The sequence below is a fragment of the Octodon degus genome, unplaced genomic scaffold (assembly GCF_000260255.1).
Source record: "Octodon degus isolate 3935 unplaced genomic scaffold, OctDeg1.0 scaffold00355, whole genome shotgun sequence".
Classification (NCBI taxonomy): Eukaryota; Metazoa; Chordata; class Mammalia; order Rodentia; family Octodontidae; genus Octodon; species Octodon degus.
In genome coordinates this window covers 754,550-779,999 of record NW_004524931.1, presented here as the reverse complement: position 1 = coordinate 779,999, position 25,450 = coordinate 754,550, and the positions used below count along the sequence as shown (strand labels likewise).

Sequence of the window (25,450 nt, the reverse complement as noted above, 5' to 3'; positions counted from 1 at the left end):
GCAAAGCACAGGGACCGCGGTTCAATCCCCCAGCACCACATGCCAGCCAGCCCGCCCCCTGGTGGGCTGAGCTGGCCACACACACACACACACACACACATACAAATAAATAAAATTTTTAAAAAATATTTAAAAAAAAAAAACCTACTCATGTTTCTCTTGGGGGAAAAATTTTGAAAGGAGTTAGAAGGAAAAATGGAGAAATAAAAGAAGATGAAGAGATTAGAAGCAATGCTGGAGAACAAAGCAAGATTATGCAGTCTTTGGGAAACTAGTCAAGAAGATAGCAGGGAAAGGGAGAAGGAAAAAAACAAGAGAACAGAAGAACAACAATGAACTAGAAACCATGTTCACACTCATAAAAACAAGGAAAGAGAGAAAATAAGAAAAAGACAAGTGTATTCAAGGTGTACTTGTGCTGTCACTGGTAGACAAAGTGGGCAGAGTCCAGATCCAAATTGATTAATCCCAGCAAGCCAGTCATAGCTTTACATTGAGATAATGGATAATCTCAGCAAGGCTATTTGTTTTTTGTTTTTTGTTTTTGTTTTCACTGTTTAAGGAATTTTTTTTTAATTTTTATTTATGTGTGTGTGTGTGTGTGTGTGTGTGTGTGTGTGGCCAGCTCACAGGGGGTGGGGCTGGCTGGCATGTGGTGCTGGGGGATTGAACCGTGGTCCCTATGCTTTGTTAAGCTTGTTCTAAGTAGGTGCTTTAGACCACTGAGCCATCTCACCAGCCCCAGGAATTTTTATTAAAGCAAGAATTTTATAATCTAAATTGCATTTCCCTGTCTACTTACCAATTCTGTTACTTAGAACTAAACTTACATCCTGAGCTATTCCACAGTAAAGAATTACAAAATTAAAGAAAGGAATGCTTTAAATTTTTGTACTTTGCTAAAAATTCTTTTCCTGGGGTCTATAAAACGTTAATTTGTTTTTATATTTTACTATTTTGTTTGTTTGTTTGTTTTCAAATCAAGTAATCTAGGACTAGCATTGTTCACTAAAGGCTGTATGTTTAATTCCATGAAAGTTCAGGCTGGTTTCTGGCTGTGAGGCTGGAACCTGATTTGTCAGTCTGTAACCCTCTGTGTGGTCCTCCTCCTGGCTTGAACTTGGTTCCCTGATGTCCTGCCAACTTTCTCAGCAGCCTCACCCTGTCGCTGGGAGCCACTAGATGGAGAGCTGGCTGTTGGAGTTCTGAGTTTGGTTGGCCCCCTCCAAGATGGCTACCAGCTAATCGTGCTTTCTTGGGTGATGTCTTGCCCGAATAATTCACCAGCACTGCAGTCCACTGGTGGGCTTCTCCGTGGAGGCCTCTAAGTTTGCCGGTGGATCTACTGGTTGAAGCTCACCCTCCCGGGCAGTGATTTCAGGCTCAGGGAGAAAGCGACGTCCACTGCCTCTTCCTGTTTTGAAAGCTCTCTTTTCACTCTCCCCATGGACTTTAGTTCTCACTTCAGATCTTTGCTGGGTTCTGGGGACCCACTTCTCCTTCTCTTCTTCGCATTGCTATATTCCAGTGACTGGATATCAAATCTTGGAGAGGTTCTCTGCTGCTCACCATTGTGTCATCTTCCCAGAAGTCTGCTTTTTAATCATGACTCATTTTTTTAAAACTTGGTTTCTTCATTACTTTTCTTGTTGCTAAGATAAGGTACCCAAAACCCAAAGTTAAAGGAGGAACGGTTTATTTATTTCAGCTCACAGCTCATAGAGGTTTTAATTCATAGAATAGTTCATGGCAGGCAGCAGGCAGCAAAACAGCAAAGAAGCAAACAACAGCAGCTACAGCCTGCCCTTCCCCTATCCCTTCAAAGAATCCCACATCCAGTCTTCCCATTATGCACAGGCAGTTATATGCCAAATCAATCAGAGGACTAATTTAGTAATCACACACCCTTTATCACAGTATCACATCCTTTTTTTTTTTTTTTTTTGGCGGAACCGGGGATTGAACTCAGATCCTTGCATTTGCCAGTCAAGTGCTTATCCTACTGAGCCATCTCCCCAGCCCCAGTATCACATACTTAATCCCAGCATCATACACCCTAAATCCAGCCACCTCAAAAAAGTACCACAAGGCTTTGGAAGGATGTTTAAACATAAGCCATTATATTTGGGACTTGGCATTTTTCCTTTCTCAGATATACCAGATCCATAATAATTTTTATTTACTATAAGCTCTTATTGCCAAATCTTACAAATATTCTATACTTTGTAGTAATATAGTAGCATATAATATGTGCTATATAGTATATTGTACATGTGTATGAATGCCATATATGTGTGTATTTTCCATTTCATCTTATTGGACTTTTTTACTAATTGTCTCTCATACTTTCTTCTTTCTGCCATACTCTATATCTTGTTCTTGTATTATGGGGGGAGTTGGTTTATTTTTGAGGTGAGATCTCACTGTATTTCCCAAGATAGCCTCAACTTCCAGTGATCTTCCTGCCTCAGCTATCCAAGTAGCTAGGAGTACCATAGCCCGGTTTCATCTATAGATTGGTTGCTTTCCAGCTGGAGTGTGCCAGCGACCATGTTTTTCTTACCTCTGGCCCAAGTTCATTTGATTGCTACTTTTATAAGATGATCAGGAAGCGGGGAGATGGCTCAGTAGAATAAGCGCTTCCCTGGCAAGCGCAAGGTCCTGAGTTCAATCTCCAGTTCCTCCAAAAAATAAAATAAAAAGGCCAAAAACAAGACAAAATAATTTTTTTTTAAATCCAATAATTAAAAAAAAAAAAAAAAGATGATCAGGAAGGCAAAACTCTTTGCACTTTGCCTGATTAAAACATGAAAATAATGTGGATTTTAGAATATAATCACTTTTTTATTCCAAACTAAAAATTAAGATAATTTAGAAAATGCAGAAAACTTGAAAAAAAAAAATTTCTAGTTTGTCACTGAAAGAAGTAACTTTTTGTGATCCCCGATCTTTTCCCCGTTCATGTGTTTACACATTTTTAACCTATGATTATGCTTTGATTATAATGATAATGAAGTTGTGTGTGGTGGCACATGCCACAAACCTAGCACTAAGAAGGATGAGACAGGTGAACTGCCACAGGTTCAAGTCCAGCCTGGGCTATATACAGAGAGTTCAAGGCCAACTTAAACTACATAGCAAGACCCTGTCTCAAAAATCCAAACTAAGGGCTGGCAAGATAGCTCAGCAGGGGCCGGAGAGATGGCTCAGTGGAATAAGTGCTTGCCTGGCAAGTGCAAGGGCCTGAGTTCAATCCCTAGTTCTGCAAAAAGAAAAAAAAAGATAGCTCAGTAGACTAAGCAGCTGCTTAGGCAAGTGCAGGGACCAGGGTTCGATTTCCAGCACCACATGCCGAGCCAGCTCTGCCCCCCAGGCGTGCTGAGCCAACTACCGAGACTGGGCATGGTGGCATTTGCCTATAATCTTAGCACTGGAGAGGCTGAAAACAGGAGGATCACTGTGAATCTGAACTACATAGTGAAACCCTGTACCAAACACACAAAAACAAACAAACAAATTAAACAAACATAATAATGACTTTTTGGTAGACTTGAATCAGAGTATCATCTGTGCTAGAAATGTATTGAATGATTTTAAATAGATTTTTATCGGTATTTGATAAATATTTGTCAAAATGTACCTCAATTTATGGGGAAAAATAATTCATAGCTGTTTTTCAGCGAATCAGTGAAAAACACTGTAAGTATTCAAAAGAGCCAGTAGGGCAAGGTGGAGCACATCTGTAAATCCAGCTTCTTGGGGGAGCTGATGCACACTGACCAAAAGTTAAAGGCAACCTGTCGCCCTAGTGAGATTGACTCAAAATAAGATGTGAGAGAAGGGCTGGTGATGTAGCTGAGTGGTCAGATTGCCAAGCCATCCCTAGGTGGGGAAGGACTGTTGGTCAGGTCTGCTGGCTGTGACATCCCTTCTGCTTCCTAGAGAGCACTTCTGGAGAAGAAGCAGAGGAAGAAGCGCTTGGAGCCCCTCATGGTCCAGCCAAACCCAGAAGCCCGGCTCTGTCGCCTGAAGCCCAGCAGCAGTGAGGAGCACACGCCTCTGGTAGAACCTCAGACTCTTCACAGTGATGTCATCCTACATGGTATGTATTAGGCAGCTGTGCTTCCTGCTGAAGTGGAGACCTAAGCAAAGGTAGGGGGACTCTGAGATGAGCTGAGGGCCAAGTTAACATGGTTACTTAGGTCTTTGTAATCATTCTGACTCTGAGTAAAATGTTAAAAGGTAGTCTACATCAGCAGAAGATGCCTTTAAGTTCATGTCCATGCTAGAACTTGTTTTTAGATGCCAATTGAGTTCATCTAAAATGAGCTTTTAGGGCCAGGGATATAGCTCAGTGGCACAGTGCCTCCCTGGCAAGTGCAAGGTCCTGAGTTAGACTCCCAGTACCAAAACACCCAGAGTGACCTGTTGAAGAATTTGTAGGGTTTGCAGAGGGGTTGTTTGCAGCACTGAGGATGTCTTACTTTTCTCATTGCTGCTGAGACAAAATACCCAACACCCAAAGTTAAACAAAGGTTTATTTTGTTTAAAATAAATGGTTTTGGGCCGGGGAGTTAGCTCAGTAGAATAAGTACTTGCCTGGCAAGCGCAAGGGCCTGAGTTCAATCCCTGGTTCTGCAAAATAAAATAAAATAAAATTTAAAAAAATAATAAAATAAATGGTTTTTGGAGGTTTCTATTCATAGTAGGCTGCCTCCAAGGCAAGGTGGAGTGGCAACGGAGAAACAGTTCATGATGGGCAGCAGGGCATTGAAGTAACAAGGAAGCAGCAGCAAGCAATGGTGGCAGTCCTCTTTCTGCCCTTTATCTATTCAGGTGACATGTCCTTAGAGTGGGGGCTGCTCACATCAGGAAGGCCTTCCCATTATCCACACCCAGAACTATGTCCAACCAATCACTTGACTGACTTAGTAATCACGCAACCTTAGTCCTAGCATCACATACTCTAGACCCAGCCACCTCTGAACAGCCCTACCTGTGGCTACATGAGGGTTGCAGGATAGGGAGCATCTAGACACAAACCATAACAGGATGGAACCCAGTTTTGTGTGTACTAGGTAAGCACTGTGCCACTGAGCTCTACCCTTGTCTATGAGTTTACAGTTTTGATTGTTGTACTGGGACAGAGTTAACCGTGTTCCTCCCTAAGAGTGGGCAGAGAGCATCTTTTCATATAATAGGTAACCCAAAGGATCATCTGAGCTGGTGAGGAAAGACAAAAGAAAAGATGAAGGGCCTCTCTGTCATGCTGCTTGGTAGGGCTCAGACAGAATCTGTACTGCGGAGGACCTGCTTGGTTCTCCTGGCCTCATCCCCTGCCTTCAGTTCTAGGATTGGAACTCAGTCCTTTGCCTATGCTGTGTATATATTCTACCACTGAGGTATACCCCCAGTCTCTGTATCTTAAATTTTAGTTTTAAAGGACAGCATAAAGTATATGTTACTTCAGTAACCAAGCATGTTATTAACGTAAACCCCATCTTGGATAAATGTCCTTGCGATATTTAGGAAGGAGAGGTGAAATGGTTTGGTAGTTGTGAATTGTGGTAGCACGTACCAAAACCACCAAGCTATATAGTGTATAATACTTTCCTCCTTTGTGTTTTGGGGGCTTCTAGGCATTGATGGTCCAGCTGCTTTCCTAAAGCCAGATGCTCATGATGTGGAGACCAAACTTCATATTCTCTCAGTAGGCTCTTCTGCTACAGAGGAAGATACTGAAGTCAGTGTTGGTGAAGAAAGCACTATAAACTGTACTTCCAAACAAGACCTTCAGGAAATTCTCCAAAAACATGGTGAGAATTAGTAATGATTTTAAGACCCACGCACACGCACGCGCGCGCACACATGCACACACATCCCCCTGAAGTCTGGGGCTAGTGACATCATCTGGTCACCCCTCCCCTTGTCAGTCTTCTACGGTTTTACCCAGCCCTCCTGCCCAGCTCTTTCCCAAGTTTGGCATGGGCCATCTCATCCTGTCATGGCAGGCGCCCGGACACAATCACCTGCCTTTAATGTCACCATGGACTTAGTGCTTTCTTCCCTGCCCACATCCAAGCCTGGGCAGGAGATAGTGGGACCTCATGTCTTCTTGTTTTGTCTTTTCACTGTCATCTCTCCTCCTCCAAGCTAGAAAAGAGTGAGCTTTTCATTCATTTCTCTTACTTTTTCTTTCATCCTGTCAAGCTTTAACAGTGAACTGGCAGGCTGGGCATGGTGGTGTACATCTGTTATACTCAGGGGGCTAAAGCAGGAGGTTGCCTAGAGTTCAAAGCCAGCCTGAACTATATAGCAAGTCCCTGTCTTTAAAAAACAACCAACCCAGCCTGCAAATTATAGCTCAGCGGTCTAAGAACCTGGCTGGCAAGCACAAGGAATAGGTTTGATTCCCGTACACCACATGCTGTACAGGCAGCATAGTGAGATATTGTACCAAATACATAAATTTAAGTTAAAAGATTAATAAAAAACGGGCTGGTGAGATGGCTCAGTGGTCTAAAGTACCTACTTAAAACAAGCTTAGCAAAGCACAGGGACTGTGGTTCAATCCCCCAGCACCACATGCCAGCCAGCCCCGCCCCCTGGTGGGCTGAGCTGGCCACACACACACACACACACACACACATAAATAAATTTTTTTAAAAAATTAATAAACACCAAACAAACAAGAAATTAAAAAAAAAAAAATGACTGGGCTGTCCTTTTCACTATATTAAGAACGTTGTGGCCTCAGTTCTACAAACTCACATGTTAATATGCAACATGATCAAAATATATGGTAAATATTTTAAAATACTTTAATTGTTAAAATAAAAAACACTACCATTAATAACTCCCTTAAGATACCTTCCCTCGGGGCTGGGGAGATAGCTTAGTAGAATAAGCGCAAGGCCTGAGTTCAATCTGCAGTTCCGCAAAAAATAAATAAATAAAGACAAAATTAAAATAAAAAGGAGAAAAAAATTTAAAAAAAAAAAAAAAAAAGGATACTTTCCCTCCTTCCCTGACTTCAAACACTTGTTTTTTGTTTTTTGTTTTTTGTTTTTTTTTCAGAACTGTGGATTGAACTCAGGCCCTTGCACTTGCTGGGCAAGAACTTATTCTACTGAGCCATCTCCCCGGGCCCCTTCTTGCTACTTTGATTTTTTTTTTTTTTTTTTGTAGTGTAGGCAGGCCTTGAACTCAATTTGTAATGTAGGCTGGTCTCAAACTAACAGTGATCCTCCCACTTCAGCCTCCAAAACACTGAGGTTATAGTATGGTACCAACATGTCTGGCAGTTCTTGCCACATTCTGAAGCAATTGCGGAAGTTCTCTTTCATGATTATCTTAGTTACATTCTCATCTCTGACATTGCAGCCAGCCATAGTTTGCTGGCTCTAAAACAGGACAGCGTGGCAGAGGGACACGGAAAAAGAGTAGCTGCTTGCCTCACAGCAGCCAAGAGGTAGAGAGCATGAAGGGAAAAACCAGGAAGGAAGATACATCCTGCCAGCCATGCCCCCAGTGACCCACCTCTTCCAACCCACCCCACCTCCTAACAGCAAGTCAGCTGTATCACCTCCCTAAACCAGTCACCCTCCAGAAGCCCTGCCTATGACCAGCTGGGGCTCTTGTGGGCTATCCAAATAGATCTAAACCATAACACTGTTCCTCTGTCCTCCCAAAATTGTATGTGCATCTCTTTATGCCAAATTCTGAAGAACAGTGCTGATAAATACAAGTTCAGAGTCTCCTCTAAGACTCAGAAAACTTTTGGCTGTGAACCCCTGTAAAATCAAAAAGAAATTAAATATTGCCTACATAAGATGGCACAGGATAAACATTCCCATTCTAAAAGGGAGAAATGAGGATGGAAAGAAATGGGATTAAAGCAGAACCAAAATGGAGAAATGCAAACATTAATTTCTATAGCTCCATGTCCAGCACCTGAGGCAAACTGTTACAAGATATAAGCACCAAATCGCTGGCACCCCTGTGCCTATGTCATGGCTAGTGATTATAGCCCACATGGCCTCTTTCAGGTTGGCTTTGTTCACTCGAAGCTTTCCTCAAATGTCCTATGTTCCTAGCTTCCCCAGCTTCCTAGAGTCTCTACTCCTTTTTTGGCTTCACCCTGGCAGTTTCACACACTGCCCTCTGAAAGACTCACTGCCTGGCCTCTCAGACTTGTGAAATCTGGGTGGAAGCCTCGCTGACCCCACAACTCTTAGATTCTGCCCGCCCATAAAACTGGCACCTCACGATGATGCCATGGTCTTCTGTGTGCTCATGCTGTAGCCAGCCTCCTTGGATTGTGGCTGCAGAGGCCTCTGCGTGCCAGGGTAGCTGAGCACTGTGAAGTGAATTCTGGAGGACAAATTCCTGAGCTTGGTGCCCAGGGGTGCTGTTCTCTTAATAAAGACTTTCACCTTTGCAGTTTTGAACCTGGTAAAGGTGGGGCCTTGTTGGTTCCTAACATGCCCATAAGCTATTTTCCCTTTTGCTCTGAGCCAGGGTATTTGGCTTCTTTTTCATTTTTTCAGCAACCACACTTTCCTTGGCTAAAACTGCAGGCTTTTCGTGAGGAAAATGAAAATTTCTCAAGTGGGCTCTTTGCTCCTGATTCTCAATGTAAAGTTGGCTAAAATTCCCCAACAGTACCATACCACAGCCTAATACTAAGCTGCCTGGAAATTTCCTCCACTAGATTAATTAGTCCTCCACCATAAATGTCAGTCTACTGCTGAGTTTCAGGGCATGAGCAGAATAGACAGATCTTCTGCCGGAGCATAACACACATGGCCTGGAGTCTTGATGGAGTCGTTCCCAACTGAAATGATTCAATCCGGGTCCTATTCTCCACCTTTTTATCAGTGTTCTGGTCTTCTGAGTTCTGACCAATCTCCTATCGAGCTTGGACCATGTGAGCCTATCCTAGAGATCTTCTCCAGTTTAGCATCTCCAAACTTCTGTGATCCAATTTCAGAGTCTTCTGAACCACATGGCCAGGTAGTCATAGCAGTGAGCCCCACTTCTCTGGTACCAGAATCTGTCTTGGTTGCTTCCCATGTTGCTGAGACAAAATACCCACAATGCACCGCTTCAGGGTAGACAGTTTTATTTTGGCTTACAGTCTGTAGAGGCTTCAGTCTGTCAGTGTTCTACTCCAAGGCAGGATGGCATGATGGAAGGGCGTGGGCCGAAGAAAGTTGTTCACCTCATAGCAGCCAGGCATCAGAGAGCCTCTAGCATTTATTTTATTTTTTAAAATTTAATTTGATTTCATTCATTCATTTATTTATTTTTATTTTTTTGAGGAACTGGGGATTGAACTCAGGCCCTTGTGCTTGCCAGGGAAGCGCTTTTACCACTGAGCCATCTCCCTGGGCCCTCTAGCATTTATTTTAATTGAAACGTCATGTTCTTACATAGGCTGCAGGTAGAAAATTAATGTGCCAGGAGAGCCCTGGAAGGGTGCTTCACCCAAGAAAGTGATGCATGAGCAGGAGTTTGACATGTGAGGACATGTTTCCTCAAAACAGCAGTAACACAGAGGAAGTGACAGGTGACATATACCTGGATAGGAAGTGACCCAGGACTGGCCAGGCCATAGCAGCAGGACTGTAGAGCTTATCTAAAACATGATAGAACCTAGGAGAAGTTTCAGATGTGACCACATTCAGACTGTAGAAAAATTACTCTGTGCAGGACCAGGAGCCCTGGGTTCCCATCCCATCATCAAAAAATAAAATGATAAAGAAAATTACTCTGTACCATGAAGAGTGAATGAGGAGGGATCAACTTGGGGAGAAGACCAGTTAGGAGATAGTTTGACTGATGGCTCAACTCAAAGCAGGAGAGAACTAGAATTACTCTGCCAAGAGTTAAAGGGATAAAAGACATTGAGAGGGCTGGTGAGATGGCTCAGTGGTCTAAAGCACCTACTTAGAGCAAGCTAAGCTAAGCAAAACACAGGGAACGCGGTTCAATCCCCCAGCACCATATGCCAGACAGCCCCGCCCCCTGGTGGGCTGAGCTGGCCACACACACAAAATGAATGAATAAATAAATAAATAAATAAATAATTCTTTAAAAAAAAAAAAAAACATTGAGAGATAGTGATTATTTAATTACTTTTCTCATTGCTGGGGCAAAATACCTGATACTCACAAGTTAAGGGAGAAAAGCTTTTTTTTAGCAAATAGTTTGTAGCACTTTCAGTCCATAGCCGGCTGGCTCCAAGGCAGGGTGGAATGGCAGAGGGGCATCACAGAGGAGGAACAGTCCCTGGCAGAGCAGACAGAAGGCAGCAAAGCAGCAGGCAGGGAACGTGCCTTTCCCTTTTATCCTATCCAGGCAACCAGCCTTCTGAGTGATGCAGTGATGCCCCTAAGAACTGCTAATTCTAATTAGTGGATTAATTTATTACCATATATCCTTAATCCCAGTATCACATGCCCATAGTCCAGCCAGCTCCAGAAAGCCTCATCTATGAGAGGAGAACATCTAGAACATCACAAGCTGTAAGAGTGATTAAGCTTAGCCAAAAAGGATGTGTATGGGCCCGTTGGCTATGCAGTCCTCTGATACCCTTATGGGACTAAGGGGATGGCACAGTGCTAGAGCATAGTTCACATGGTGGGGGCCCAGGATGTAGACCCCAGGCACACAAAGGGAAGGAGGAATGGAGGGGGAGAGGGCAGATATCCTAATACTGATGTCACAGGTGTTTGTTTTCTTTTTATGTATAAGCCAATTAGTTCAGGGGTGGCCAGATAGCTCAGTGGATTAAAGTGCCTGCTTAGGCAGACACAGGGGCCAGGGTTTCGATCCCCGGGCCTACTATGCCAGCCCTGCCCCTGGGGTGCCCTGAGAGGGCGATTGAGACTGGGTGTGGTGGCACATGCCTGTAATCCCAGCACTTGGGAGGCTGAAAAACAAGAGGATCACTACAGGTCTGATCTGTGTAGTGAGACCCTGTAGACCCTGTACTAAATATATAAAGTAATAAATAAACCAGCTAGTTCTTAGTGAGGCTCAGTATCTTGCCCTGCATCACACTGCTGGCTAGGTGTAAGCTAGACCAGAAGAAATAGCATGTGCAAAGACACCAAGGTATAGAAAACGTAAGATGTATGTAAGAAAAAAAAAAAGATGCATGTGTCACTTGGGATAGTGAACAGAGAGCCTCCTCTCTGCAGCTAAGGCTCGTGACATAGACCAAATAAAGCATAGCTTTGGAGCCAGCTTGGTAACTGTGAATCTCATCTGTGCCACTTATGGCTGGAAATGGAGGCACCGCTCAGTAGGTTTATAGGCTGGAGGGGATAAAAGGGAAAGGGAAGCCTGTTGCTGTTGTTTCTGCTGCCTTGCTGCCTCCAGCCTGCAATACCATAGACATTTTTTTCCTCCACAGTGCCCCTCCTCCATGACACCCTGCCTTAAAGTCAGCCAACTATGGAATAAAACTTCTACATACTTTGAGCCAGAGTAAACCTCTCTTCCTTTAACTTGTGGGTTTTGTGTCTCAGAAATGAAGAAGGTAACTAAGACATTTCCCTTTAACTTTACTGCCAGTATTTTTACAACAAAAGAAAATAAGACATTGCTGAATGGACAAGAGCCAAAGCAGAAGATTTTTTAGCTAACCAGAAGCTAAATTAGTTATCCTAAATCATCTAGTCAATTAGTAAAAGGCCTAGCTCTCCCGAGTCCTGGTCTGGTTCTTGACCCCTGACCGTAAGTGCCAGGTTGCCCACTTGCACCCAGCTCTGTGAACTGACTGCTGTGCTCTTTCTTGGAGTGGGTTTCTTGGTGCATGATGAGTGCAGTGTGAGTGCTTTGGCGGCTTGCGTTTTCGCTGTAACACCCATGAAGTGCTCTGTTGATTAAACTCTTAACTTCGATGTATCAGTTTGAGAGATTGTGTCCTATGAGTGGCTCCAGTTTAGGTATCTTTGTTTCTTTTTTTTTGGCAGAACCAGGGATTGAACTCAGGCCCTTATGCTTGCCAGGGAAGTGCTTATTCCACTGAGCCATCTCCCCGGCCCCTAGGTATCTTAATTATTTGGGCAAAATCTTTGATCTCTGTTTTAAGTTATAGTCAGAAAAATTAAGTTTTTGATATAAAATGGCATTTGAAAACAGCATAAACCAGGCATGATTTCGCACACCTGTAATCCCAGCACTCAGGAGGCTGAGGCAGGAAGATCATTGCAAGCTTGAGACTAGCCTGGGCCACAAAGTGAGCTCAAGAGCAGTCTGAACTGCATAGCAAGACCCGATCTCAAAAACAAAAAGAAGGGGCTGGAGAGATGGTTCAGTGGTCTAAAGCACCTACTTGGAACAAAACCGCGGTTCGATCCCCCAGCACCACATGCCAGCCAGCCGCGCCCCCTGGTGGGCTGAGCTGGCCACACACACACACATACACACTAAATAAATGTTAAAATAAATAAATAAATAATTAAAAAAAAAAAAAAAGAAGGAAAAACAACAAAGTGAAGATAGCCATACCAGCCATATGATAATGGGATCTTGACTTTTTGCTACCCAAAAAAGGTTTTTTCTGTTTTGTTTTGTTGTTTGTTTTGTTTTGTTTTGAGACAGAGTCTCAATATGCAATTCAGGCTGGCCTTGAACTCACTATGTAGTACCCAGCTTCCAACTTGTGGTGATCCTCCTACCTCAGCCTGCTGAGTCTTGAGAATACAGGTTTGCACCATCACATCTGGCTAGTTTAATATTTTAAGGCACCCAGTTAGGGTGGTAGCTGGGTGTGATGGCACACACCTGTGATCTAAATACTCAAGAGGCTGAAGCAGGAGGATTACTGAATGTTCAAGGTCAACCTGGGCTCTATAGTGAATCAAAGGCCAGCCTGCATTGTATAGTGAGACTCTGTCTCAAAAAAAAAAACCCTAAAAAGTAAAACTCAGAATCAAATAAATTAGATGCCTTGTCTAGCACAGCTCTTGAACTTCCAGAAGGAGGATAGTGGAGGATAAAGAAGACAGGAGTCACTGTACAAAAGCTGAGGTCAGGTGGAGCCTCTGTCCTGATAGGAGAAAGGAACTGTCCACCTGCAGGGCCTGTATTTATACATCAGCGTCTGAGCAGGTTTGCAGTCTATGGCCATACCACCCTGAACACACCCAATCTAGTCTGAATAAGTTTGCAGAGAGTTTAAGTGGAGTAGGATCTGGGCAGGAAGAATATCTAATCTGCATTAGAACAGCACGCCTTGCTGGCCTTGTAGGGAATAAGAGAAGACTGTATTATTGCAAGCAGAGGTCAAGTCACTAGATGCAAAGCTTCCTGAGCTCTGCACACTTCTCCTGAGGGGCAGTGACCTTGTCCTAGATACTCGAGGTGCAGACATCTTCACCCCCAGCCATTAGGGTGGCATTAGTGAGAGCACAAGGGGTCGATGTGAGAATATGAGGAATTGTCAGATTTTGGGCAGATACCTGTTTTGGGTCAGAATGGTCAGGAACACACATACACACACACCAGGCACTCTACCACTGACTGTCCCCCAGGCCTGTCAGGAATGTTTTAAGCAAGATCAGAGCTTTCTTTCACACATCTCTTAAAGCAGTCTAGGCAATTGTTGACAGTGCTCTTTTCTGCAGGCCTCTCGGGCAGTTTGAACTTTGATGAGGAGTCTGATGATGAAGAAGAAGGGGAAAAACTAAATTCCGAGTCACATCATTCAGAGACAGAGAGGCCCAGTTCTGCATCCAGCCAGAAATCGACCACAGTATGTAGTCCTAACATTCTCCTTTGGTCCTGACCTGACTCTTTCCCTGATGTATCTTCAGTGCTGAGATACGATTCCAGAATGAGGTTCCTTCAAAAGATTTAAGTCCAAATGTAGACCTCTATAATTTTTTCTGTCTCAAGTCAGCTTTTTTATTTTTTGTTTTTGTGGGGTTTTGGGTGTGGATTTTTTTTTTTAAGGCAGGATTTCACTGTTAGTTCAGGCTGGCTTTGAAGTAATTTTTTTAAAATGTTTTTATTGCATACAGGGTTTCACTAAGCAGTTCAAACTCTTAGTGATCCTTCTGTCTCAGCCTCCCGAGCACTGGGATTACAGGCACATACTACCACGCCCAGTTTTGGGCTGGCACAGCACACCTGGGGTTCCTCAGCTGGCTCAGCACGCAGTACCAGGAATCAAACCTGGTCCTTGTGCCTGCCATGCAGGTGCTTAGACCACTAAGCTATCCCTAGCCCTGAAGTCATTTCTGTGACTCAGTCTGGCCTCAAACTCATGACAGTCCTCCTGCCTCATTCTCCCAAGTGCTGGGATTATAGGCATGTACCACCAAGCCCAGCAGGTCAGCTATTTTAAGGCTATATCCCATATTTGTACTAAACATCTCCCCTATTCCCTTGTTATCCGACTATTCAGACGCCTCCTTACTCTGTCAGAATCCAAGACATTGAGGTCAATCAGTAAGCGTCGGGAGCATGGTAAGTGTCTGATCCACCTCCATCCCTGTGTGGCTGTACTTTCAGACCACAGGAGCTTCGGGTACCACAGCCCCACAGGTGGACACCCAGCTGGGAGAACCAGAGAACCTGGAGGACTTTGCTTACAGCCCCGCCCCCCGCGGTGTCACTGTGAAGTGCCGGATAACCAGGGATAAGAAAGGAATGGATCGAGGTCTCTTCCCCACGTACTTTATGCACTTGGAAAAAGACGACAATCGGAAAGTATGAGAGTTAATCTTTAACTTTTTTTTTTTTTTTTTTTTGAGACAAAGTCTAGCTAAATTGCCAAGTTACTGCCCAAGCTTGGCTCAGACTCAAAAATCCTGAGGCTGAGGCACCATACCTGACCCTTTCTTTCTTATTCCAACCCCTCCAGCTACAGATTGAACCCATGCCTCCAGCATTCTAAATGAGGGCTCTGCCACTGGGCTTCTTCCCCTCCCCCAGGCCACTCTTGAGAGAAATCTGTTGTGGGAGGTAGGGGCAACCTTCTGAAAGGGAGCTACACTTGTGGTTGGCCCTGTTAATACCAGAGTCTGTGTTCCTGTGTCTTCAAAGTGCTCATAATCCAGCAGATAAGCTCTACCTTCGTCCACCCCAAGAAAATTATTTTTATCCGTCATTTAAGAAAATAAGGCCGGGGAGATAGCTCAGTAGACTAAGTGCTTGCCTGGCAAGCAAGCAGAAGGATCTGAGTTCAATCCCTGGTTCTGGAAAAAAAAAAAAAGGAAAGCAGATTTCCTGGTACTGGCCATCAGACAGCCTTGTGCATGCCGGGCAGATATTCTCCCATTGAGTTATCCCCTCAGCTTCAGAGAATATATTGCTGGAGGTATTTCTCCCTTCTTCTCATTGTTTATTTTGGATGTTACCATTCCTTGGTTTTTCTCTTTATCATGGTTGAATATGACACTATGGAAGAAGGAGAGCAGGTTTTAAGTTATAGAAGAAATGGGAAATACAGAGGTCATATTAAATGTGAAATATAGAAGGTATGTTAGATTTTTATTTTCCATCCTAGAAATTCTAATTTAAACATTTAAGACCATTTAATCCTTCCTAATAAAAAAATCCATTTTGGGCTGGATGTAGTGGCACATGCCTGTAATCCCAGCAGGCAGAAGGATCAGTGTGAGTTCTACATCAGCTTGGGCTACAGAGTGAACGCAAGACCAGCCTAAGCTACATAGTGAGACCATCTCAAAAAGATCACCCCTAAAAAAAATCCATTTTGTACTCATACCAAGAGTAAGGGGTGGAGTGTTTTTGTTCATTTGTTTGTTGATGATGTTTTTCTGCAGTATCAAGGATCAAACTTGGGACTTCATACTTGCCAGGCAGGTGCTTATGCCGATGAGCTATGTCTTCAGCCCTAGGGGATGTGTTTTGTTGGGGGGTTTTTGCCATGATTATATGTGTGTGTGTGTGTGTGTGTGTGTGTGTGTGTGTGTGTGTTTATTTTATTTATTTATTTATTTATTTATTTATTTATTTATTTATTTATTTTTGCCAACTCAGCCCTCCCTGAGGGGCTAGCACAGCATGTGGTGCCTAAGCTTGCCTCAGCAGGCGCTTTACACCACTGAGCTATCTCGCTGCTAGGGGACGGTTTTAAGAGCCTAATAATGTGATAATGATAGCAAGCATCATAGTTTTTGGGGGTTTTCTTATCTTTTTGAAACAGGGTCTCGCTATGCAATTCAGGCTGGCCTTGAACTCAATTTGTAGCCCAGGCTAGTCTTGAATTCGCACCCATCCTCCTGCCTCACCTCCCCAGTGCTAGGATTATGGGTGTGCACCTCCATGTGCACACATCATTGTTATTATAACTACTATTTATTGGCTGTTTCCAAGATACCAGGCATGCACTAGATAGTCATGTGTATTATCACCTGCAGTTCTTATCGCAGCCTATGTAGGATTGCTTTTCTTTTTTTTTTTTTTTTTTACCAGGAATTAAACTCAAGACTGCCCTTGACAGGCAGGTAGTGTGTCACTGAGCTACCTCCCCAGCTGTGTAGGATCTCTTGTCTGCTGTAGATGAGGGTACAGGGCTTGGAGAGTGACTTACCAGTCCACAGTCACACTGGCAGTGGCAGAGCCAGATTCAAGCCCGCCTCTGTGATTCCAGAGACCTTGTTCTCAGGCACTGCCTTTCCTGGTTCCCTAGTATTGTCCTACTCCGGTGGGGTCCAGGGAGGAGCATAAATCCTACAGCTTTCAGACTCCTGATGTCACCAAAGTCCAAAACAACAGAGTACAGAGGGGCAAGAAGAACAAGGAGCAGGAAGGTGAACAGGGTCTCTCCTCAGTATAAGGGAGACTTTTTTTTCCAGTACGGAGGATAGGACCTACATTCTCAGCCCTTTTTATTTTTATTTTTTGTTTTTTTTATTTTTTGAGACAGGTCCCACTGTGAAGTTTACACTGATCCTGCCTCAGCCTCCCAAGCATTGGGATTTCAGTGGGTCACCATGCCTTGTCATTTTTCATTTTGACAGTCTTGCCAAGTTGTTCACATAGGACTCAAACTTATGAGCCTCCTACCTCAGCCTCCCTCAGTGCTGGTATTACAGGCATACCCATTTGGATTTTTTTTTTTTTTTTTTTTTTTGCGGAACCGGGGATTGAACTCAGACCCTTGTGCTTGCCACAGAAGCACTTATTCCACTGAGCCATCTCCCCAGCCCCACCCATTTGGATTTTGGTGTTGCTGTTGTTTGTGGTACTGCATACCAAACCCAGGTTCTTGGGCTTGAGCTATATACCAAGGCCCTAGGCTTCAACTTAATCTTCCTGCCCCAGACTCAGAATGCTGAAATTACATGTGTATAGTGAAAGGTCAAACCAAGGCAGCTGAACCCATGCAGAACTGGACCAGATACACTTGACACAAGTAAAGCAGGTTTACTGGAAGCTCAAGTGAAAGGCTGCCAAGACAGCCCCAGACAAAGAGGGTATAGGAGACTTTATAGGATCTTTTAGGGAAGGTGACTGTGGGCTGAAACAGCCAGATCACAGGTAGACATACATTTTTCTTCCATAAGGTTTAATTCTACTTAGGTCAGAGGGAAGTGAGCCAAGACCAGCATGGGTCAAGGGGAAGTGAGCCAAGACCAGAGTACAACATGGGGAGGGATTGGAGTTGGGGTTGGGGCAGGGTGCCTAGGAAACCTTGAGTTCTGAGCTATCACATAGTACCACCTCACATAGTGCCACCTGGCTTGGAGAGATGAAGATTGTTTAGATGAAGATTGTTTAGAAGATACTAGAAGCTATAGAATAAGTTGTAAATACAGTAAACCCTTGATTTATGAATTAAATTTTGTTCTTTTTTTTTTTTTTTTGGCGGAACCGAGGATTGAACTCAGGCCCTTGTGCTTGCCAGGGAAGCACTTATTCCACTGAGCCATCTCCCTGGCCCCTAAATTTTGTTCTTGAGGGCTGGTTGTAACTCATTGGTTTTAAGTCAAGACTATCTTTTCCCATTAAAAATAATGGAAGTACCCATAATGCATTCTGAACCTCCCAATACACCCCTTAGCTTTTTTTTTTTTTTTTTTTTTTTTTCCTGGTGGCATTTTGAGACAGAGTCTTGCTATGTAGTTCAGGTCATCTGTTACGTGACCTCAAACTCAGTATGTAACCCAAGCTGGTCTCAACTCACAGAAATCCTCCTGCCTCAGCCTCCTGAGTATTAGACTTACAGGAATATGCCACCATGCCCAGCCTAACTAACCTTTTCATAATAAAAAATGGTTGTAGGGGGCCTGCCCCTTAGCTCAGTTTTTTAAGTGGCTGCTTCAACAAAGCAGTCAGGCTCAGGTTGCTGTGGTTCGATCCCCACAACTGAAGCCAGCCAAACCTGCCCTGAAGGCATTCGGAGAAAAAAAAAAAAGGTTGTATAATTTTTGTAGTTTATTAGAAACACCAATAATTTTGTTAATGTATTCACCAGAAAGCTAGAAAATGTGCCTAGTTTATCAGAAGCAGTTTCATACTGTCTTCATCATTCAAGCTGACATCTCTGGCTTTCAGGAAGGGAGGATGAAATACAAGGCAGTTACTGTTTGGGAAGAGGGTTCCCTTTCATAAGAACATCACAAATCGGGCTTTCTGGTACCCTTTTTCTCTTTGGTAGTCTGTAGCCCACTAGGACCTGCTTCTGGCACACTAGGTCTCAACTTTTTCAGAACTAAAAATTGATGTAAGGGCCAGTATTCAAGTCCTAAGTCAGTACTTTGGTTGTAAGTTAAACTTACTTTTTCCAGTTGTGACCCAAGTTGTTCAGATGTGAGGGCAGGTCGTAACTAAAGGGCCCACTGTAGTTATATGGAGACTCAACTGGCATGTTTACAAAAATTGTACAGACAAGAAATTGTGATAGTGAACACCACCTCTCCCAACACTTGCTGGGGGCTCAGCCTGGGGCCTCACCAGAGGTGAGCGCTGTAGAGAATTCCAGAGCATAGGGAGGGCCAGAGAAAGGGATGCATACCCAACAGTGATGGCAGACACTTGCTAAACACTTGCTGAATGAACGGGTAGAACCAGGGGCATTCACTTGACTTTATTTTTTGACTGATCCTTCTTTCTCCCCAGATATTTCTTCTTGCAGGCAGAAAGCGGAAAAAGAGCAAAACATCCAACTATCTGATCTCCACTGACCCAACAGATTTATCTCGAGAAGGGGAAAGTTATATTGGCAAGCTCAGGTGAGCAGCCTTACACTCTTGTCCTGTTCTGATAGGGCTATTCCTTTTGTTTCAGAATAATCAATACTTTTTTTTACAACTAGCATGTAGAGATTTGATGAACAAAGAAAAAGACAGAAAGCAAAATTCAGTTCCCCTCCTGTTGCCATTAGAGAGCTTTGAAAAAGTGACACCAATCATCCAGGCATTGAGAACAGGCAGACAGGCCCTGTTTTTGCCCGCTCCTTGACGGGAACGTGCACCTCATCTTGAGGACTTTGTTTCTTGGCACTAGGTCTAACCTTATGGGGACCAAGTTTACGGTGTATGACCATGGTGTCAGCCCAGTGAAGGCCCAGGGCCTGGTGGAGAAGGCCCACACCCGGCAGGAGCTGGCTGCCATCTGTTACGTGAGTGCTGTCCCCACACCTCCTGCACCCTAGCTCCTTCCCGCACACCCTGGATCTGGGATTCCTTCTTCAGTCACTGCTGTCATTTCTCTGTACAGTCATGTTTTCATTATTTGTTTATGTCTTTTTGAGATAAGGTCTTATCATGTGGTTCAGGCTGGCCTTGAGCTTGCTTTGTAGCCCAGCCTAGTCTTGAATTTGCAAGGGTCCTTCTGCCTCAGCCTCGCTAGTGCTGGGATTACAGGCACATACCACTATGCCCAGCATAAGATTCCTTTTTTTTTTTTTTTTTTTGGTACCAGGAATGTAACTTGTGCCCTCACGTTTGCCAAGCAGGTGCTGTGCCGCTGAGCTACATCCCCGGCCCTATGTTCTCATTATTTTTGAATCACCATGTTCAGCTTTTTTTACATAAGGTTATCTGCTCTTTTGTTTTTGTGATGTCACTTTCACTTAATTTAGACCTTCTTTACCTGTTATCCATTGACCAGAGGTTACAATAAATTATTATTATTATTATTATTATTATTATTATAAGTCTTTTTCAGACAGGGTCTCACTATGCAGTTCAGGCTGGCCTTTGTTTTTTTGAGTAGCCCAGGCTCGTCTTTTTTTTTTTTTTTTTTTTTTTTTGTTATTTTTGGGAAGGGTCTACAGGGTGAAGTGTCAACACAGTCAAACCTGTGTCAAAAAAAAAACCCTTGGGCTGGTGAGATGGCTCAGTGGTCTAAAGCACCTATTTGGAACAAGCTTGGCAGAGCACAGGGACTGCGGTTCGATCCCCCAGCACCACATGCCAGCCAGCTGCGCCCCCTGGTGGGCTGAGCTGGCCACACACACACACACACACACACACACACACACTCTAAATAAATAAATGTTAAAAAAAAAAAGAATGATTCTACTTTAAAAAAAAAAAAAAAACCTTTGTCCTTGGCCCCCTCAGCCCTCCTTGGGCATTGGCGTGGCATGTGGTGCTATGAATCAACCGCAGTACCTGCGTCTGCCTAAATAGGCACTTTAGACTGCTGAGCTGTCTCGCTGGCACAGACCTGGCTTAAATGTTTTTGAAAAAGAAGTTCTGCTATAGTATAGCTGAATGTAGTATCGTGCATCTGTAATCCCAGCTTTCCAGGCGGATGAGGCAGAACTTTGCAAGCTCATGCCTGGGGTCAGGGGTGTAACTCGGCAAGAAGGCTGTGGATTCACTCCACTGCTACTTTTTTTTTTTTTTTTTAAGTACAGAAATACTTTTTTGGGTTCTTTCTTTTGGTCTCTTTGTGTACACAGGCCAATCTCAAGCATCTACATTCATAAGCCTGGCTCAGCCTCCTTAGCAGTTGGGGCTGTAGGTGACATAATGCCTGGCTTCCTATTTTTGATTCTCTGTTATTTTTTAACCACAGCAAAGTATTGGAATCACTCTTGGTGCTGTTGATGTTGCCAGCATTTGACATGCCCAGCAAGTCTTGTCTCAGCACAGAATTGTTGTCTTTTTCCCATGTTTCTAAATTCTGCCTTGTTTTCCTGTCTCCCAGGAAACAAATGTGCTTGGATTTAAAGGGCCTAGGAGAATGTCTGTGATTATTCCAGGGATGAATATGAATCATGAACGGATCCCATTTCAGCCACGAAATGTAAGTAGGAGCGTGTTTGATCAGCAGAGACCGTGAGAGGCAGTAGTGCAGGCTGGAGGAGACCACTGCCAGCAGTCTTGCCCCCAGAACCCGCAGCAGTACCTGGCTTGGCTCTGTGGAGCTGCTGCTCACAGCCTCAGGACAGGGCAGATCCAGGGGTCTTGCTGAAGTCAGGTATCTAAAAACCGTCTCAAAAGATGCAAACAAGGGGCTGGGGAGGTGGCTCAGTGGAATAAGCACTTCCCTGGCAAGCGCAAGGGCCTGAGTTCAATCCCTGATTCCACAAAAAAAAAAAAAAAAGATGCAAACAGTGGGGACTTGTAGGTTAGCTCAGTTGTTTAAAGCTCCTGCTTGGGCAAACTCAGTCGGGTACAGGGGACCATGGTTCAGTCTCCTGCCCTACCAGACTCACCTTTAAGGCAGCCTGAGCCAGCCAAAAAAAATCCTCGAAGGGGTCGGCCTGATAGTTTAGTGGATTAAAGCACCTGCTTAGGCAAAACACAGCTGCCGGGGTTTGATCCCCCACATTTCCTGTCAGCCCCACCCCATGGCAGTAGAGGCTGGGCATGGTGGCATGTGCCTGTAATCCCAGCACTTGGGAGGCTGAAACCAGAAGAATCACTATGAGTCCAATCTACATAGGGAGGTCCTATAGACCCTGTAGACCCTGTCCTAAATACAGAAGGAAAAATAAAAAGATGCAAACAGCAATGCTGGAGACTGTATAGAAATTTTTTTATATTTTAGTACAGGGTCTCCAGGGTCTCATTACATAGATCGGACTCACAGTGATTGTGTAATGGGATTACAGGTGCACGCCATCATGCCCAGTGTCATTTGCCTTCTCAGTGTGCCCAATGGACGGGGCTGACATGGCACACCAGGGATTGAACCCTGGCTGCTGTGTTATGCCTAAGCAGGTGCTTTAGTCCACTGAGCTATTTGGCCAGCCAGAGTTATAAAAATAAAAAGGAAAAGACTGGGGTCATGTTTTGTTTTAATTCTTTGCTGTGCTTTACTCTTTCTGAAACAAAAACATTTCTCTGCACTATACTTTTTACCCAGAAGAATTGAGAGTAACCCTGTGCTTATAATACTCAGTACACGGGGGCCAGGGAATGGCTCAGTGGAATAAGCACTTTCCTGGCAAGCGCAAGGGCCTGAGTTCAATCCCTGGTTCCGCCAAAAAAAAAATAAATAAATAGTAATTCTCAGTACAGAGCCTGTTCTTCCCCTGGCAGGACCACGAGAGCTTGCTTTCCAAGTGGCAGAGCAGAGCCATGGAGAACCTGATTGAGCTGCACAACAAAGCCCCAGTGTGGAATGATGACACACAGTCCTATGTCCTCAACTTCCATGGCCGGGTCACTCAGGCGTCAGTGAAGAACTTCCAGATAGTGCATGATAACGACCGTAAGCTGGGGTCATGGGGGTGGGAGGGGTGCCGAGATGAGAGTGCTTGGAAAGAAAGAAGGGCAGAAGGACATCTTTAGAGGAAATCTTCACCGCCATGCTGAACCCGAGAGAGGAGGGAGGGTGGTGTGGGCGGGCTTTGGACTAGGCACAGGGACTCGGGAAAGCCCTTATGACTGTGGCTCGCAGAGCAAGCTCTGCCCTTGGTGCTGCTAAGGAGCCGTCTCTCATCTCTGTAGGTGAGAGCAACTCACACAAACTTCAGTTGTGATGAGCAGATGCTCTCGTTGCCTCTTCCTATCCTTACAAGTTTCCTTTAAAAAAAAAAAAAAAAGGCACTAGGAATTGTGGGTGGGCCCTCATGGTAAGCTACATCCTCAGTCCCTCTTTTTTGAGACAGTCTTGAGCTGGACATGGTAGCACACTCCTGTAATCCTAATATTTGGAAGACAGAGGCAGGGGGATTGCCTTGAATTCAAGACCATCCTGGACTGCATAGTGAGACTAGGGGGTGTGGACAAAGCATCTTGCTAAGTCACTAAGTTGCCCAGGCTGTGCTCAAACTTGCGATCCTCCAGCTTCAGCCTCTCATGTGCCTGCCTTATGGTGTGACCCACCACACCTGGCCTGCCTGTGTCACCTTGTAAAATCCACTTGCTTTCTGCTTCTAGCTGATTACATCGTCATGCAGTTTGGGCGTGTGGCAGACGACGTGTTCACCCTGGACTACAACTACCCGCTCTGTGCACTCCAGGCTTTCGCTGTCGGGCTCTCCAGCTTTGACAGCAAGCTGGCGTGTGAGTGAGGAAACGGCGGCGGAGTCTCCTCCTCTTCACACAGAGCTCTTGGTCTACCCCTTGGAGCCGGGCATGTAACTCAGCGGCACGGTGCCTGCCTGGCAAGCGCAAGGTCCTGAGTTCAATTCCTGGTACAAAAAACCGAAAAAGTCTGTCCCTTCTAATGACCCCTGAGCACACAGATGTGTGTGGTGTTTGTGCAGATGTGAGCACAGGTATGTTCCTCAACACATTGGGGCACAGCTTGCTGAGTGAACTGTTTTAGCCAGAAGGCCACTTGTCAGGGCACCGGGGACTTCTGAAGTCACTGTCCTGTTTCTCCTGAGAAAGATTTTCTGTGCTGAGAAACTCATAGCCGAAGAACCAGATCAAGCTCTCACAGTTATTTTTATTTCATTTTATTTTTTTGAGACTGTGGTTCTCTCTATGTAGTCCAGGCCAGCCTTCAGTTTGTGTTCCTCCTGCCTTAGCCTCCTGAGTACAGGGGTTACTGATGTAGACCCTAGTCCCTGGATTCTAGATCCTTTTTTTTTTTTTAAGGTACCGGGGATTAAACTCAGGACCCTGTGCTTGCCAGGCAAGCACTTATTCTACTGAGCTATCTCCCCGGCCCCCTATAGATCTTTTTTTCAGAGAGAGACAGTTCCCTGAATTGCCTTTAGCCTGCAGGCTGAAAAGCATGCACACTCAATGAAAGTCCTACTAGTCTCACAATTACTCAGATCTGTCTTTGTAGTACAAATGCAGCACAGATAGCCCCACGCAGAGGAGTGTGGCTGTGTTCCAATAAACCACTTACACGGAAGAGGCAGAGGGCCACATCTGACCCATACCCTGCTTTAGGTCTGTCCTTGTACTCTGTGGCTCAAGCATCTCCACAGCAGCCTACAGTCACAAGCTGTGAGTAGAAAGTGGCATAGTTTGGGCCCACAGCCCTACAAATTGTCTTCACCAACATCCACATAGCTCTGCTTTTGGTGACAATGGCTCTAGAGTGCCATCAGGACTGAGAGAACCCAGAGTCAGCGCACTGTGCTGCACTGTCCCACCAAACTTCCTCATGGGAGAAAAGAACCCAGGCACACTCATGGACTCACAGGGGCTGTGCTTTCATGGTCCTCTTCCCTGTGATTGGCAGCTGCCCATCTCAGTTAAGTGTGTGTGGCCAGGTGTGCCATCAGCTTTGGCAGCGTTGGCTCTAATTGTCTTCACCTCAGCATAGGGGACTGTCTAGGGAAAACCCAGAATCTTTTGATCGCTGCCTCTATTCTCAGCCCAGGTGTGCTTCCCACACTCATCTGCAGGCACTGAAGTGGGCGAGGGAGCACCACACACAGGCACTGGAGCAGTGCCCTTGCCGGGAGAGGCGGCCTGGACTCTGCAGACCTCACTTGGACAGAGCTTGGCTCCATGGTGGCCTTGCTTCTGGGTCCTGAACCTGCCCGAGCAGTGTGGACGGTGCTCCTGGGCCACCCACACAGGTCCTAAAGCTCCTGCTCAGTCTCTCCAGTTACACACCTTCCCAGAAAATTGGAACTGTCCTACCATGCTCTGGCCCACTGTATCAGCACACAGCGTTGCTCAGCTACCAGGCCTCTGTGCTCTGAGCTGCCTGCCAACCTGGGATAAGGAGTCAGTGCCCCAGATAATTCTCTTCTTTGGGCCTTCTTTCTGCTTCTGTTGTTCCTCACTCCACATCTAATAGCCCTGTGAAGGCCAGAGATCCAGGATGAGCAGGCCCTGCTGTGTTGGGCCGGCTTGTTCTGAGAAGACTGTTTCCATCTCAGGCAAGCTTCCCATCAAGTGCCTCATTTCTAAAAGTGCCCTGAGGCCCGTCTGCCTCTGCCACCCACTGTCCCAAGCTAATGAGCCACCCCTGTTGAAACAAAGCTGTCTCCTCTCCAGCTGCAGGGTGTCACAGAGCCTGGAGACCTCCAGCAGGACAACTCAATCACATCCTCTGTCCTCTGGCTCACAGAGCCACAGCCCCACTG

The 25,450-nt window shown here is 45.0% G+C and overlaps 1 protein-coding gene across 1 annotated transcript in view; it reads left to right on the top strand.

Annotated features, from left to right (window-relative positions):
- The window catches only part of Tulp3 (tubby like protein 3), a 46,975-nt gene extending 21,525 nt beyond the window's left edge, over positions 1–25,450 (top strand). The window contains exons 3-11 of the mRNA XM_023708384.1: positions 3,943–4,102; positions 5,640–5,816; positions 13,641–13,768; positions 14,530–14,727; positions 19,108–19,220; positions 19,495–19,609; positions 21,148–21,246; positions 22,488–22,659; positions 23,331–25,450. Of these exons, the coding sequence (XP_023564152.1) occupies positions 3,943–4,102; positions 5,640–5,816; positions 13,641–13,768; positions 14,530–14,727; positions 19,108–19,220; positions 19,495–19,609; positions 21,148–21,246; positions 22,488–22,659; positions 23,331–23,464 (1,296 nt within the window). The 3' untranslated portion in view covers positions 23,465–25,450. The remainder of the gene's footprint in view (positions 1–3,942; positions 4,103–5,639; positions 5,817–13,640; positions 13,769–14,529; positions 14,728–19,107; positions 19,221–19,494; positions 19,610–21,147; positions 21,247–22,487; positions 22,660–23,330) is intronic.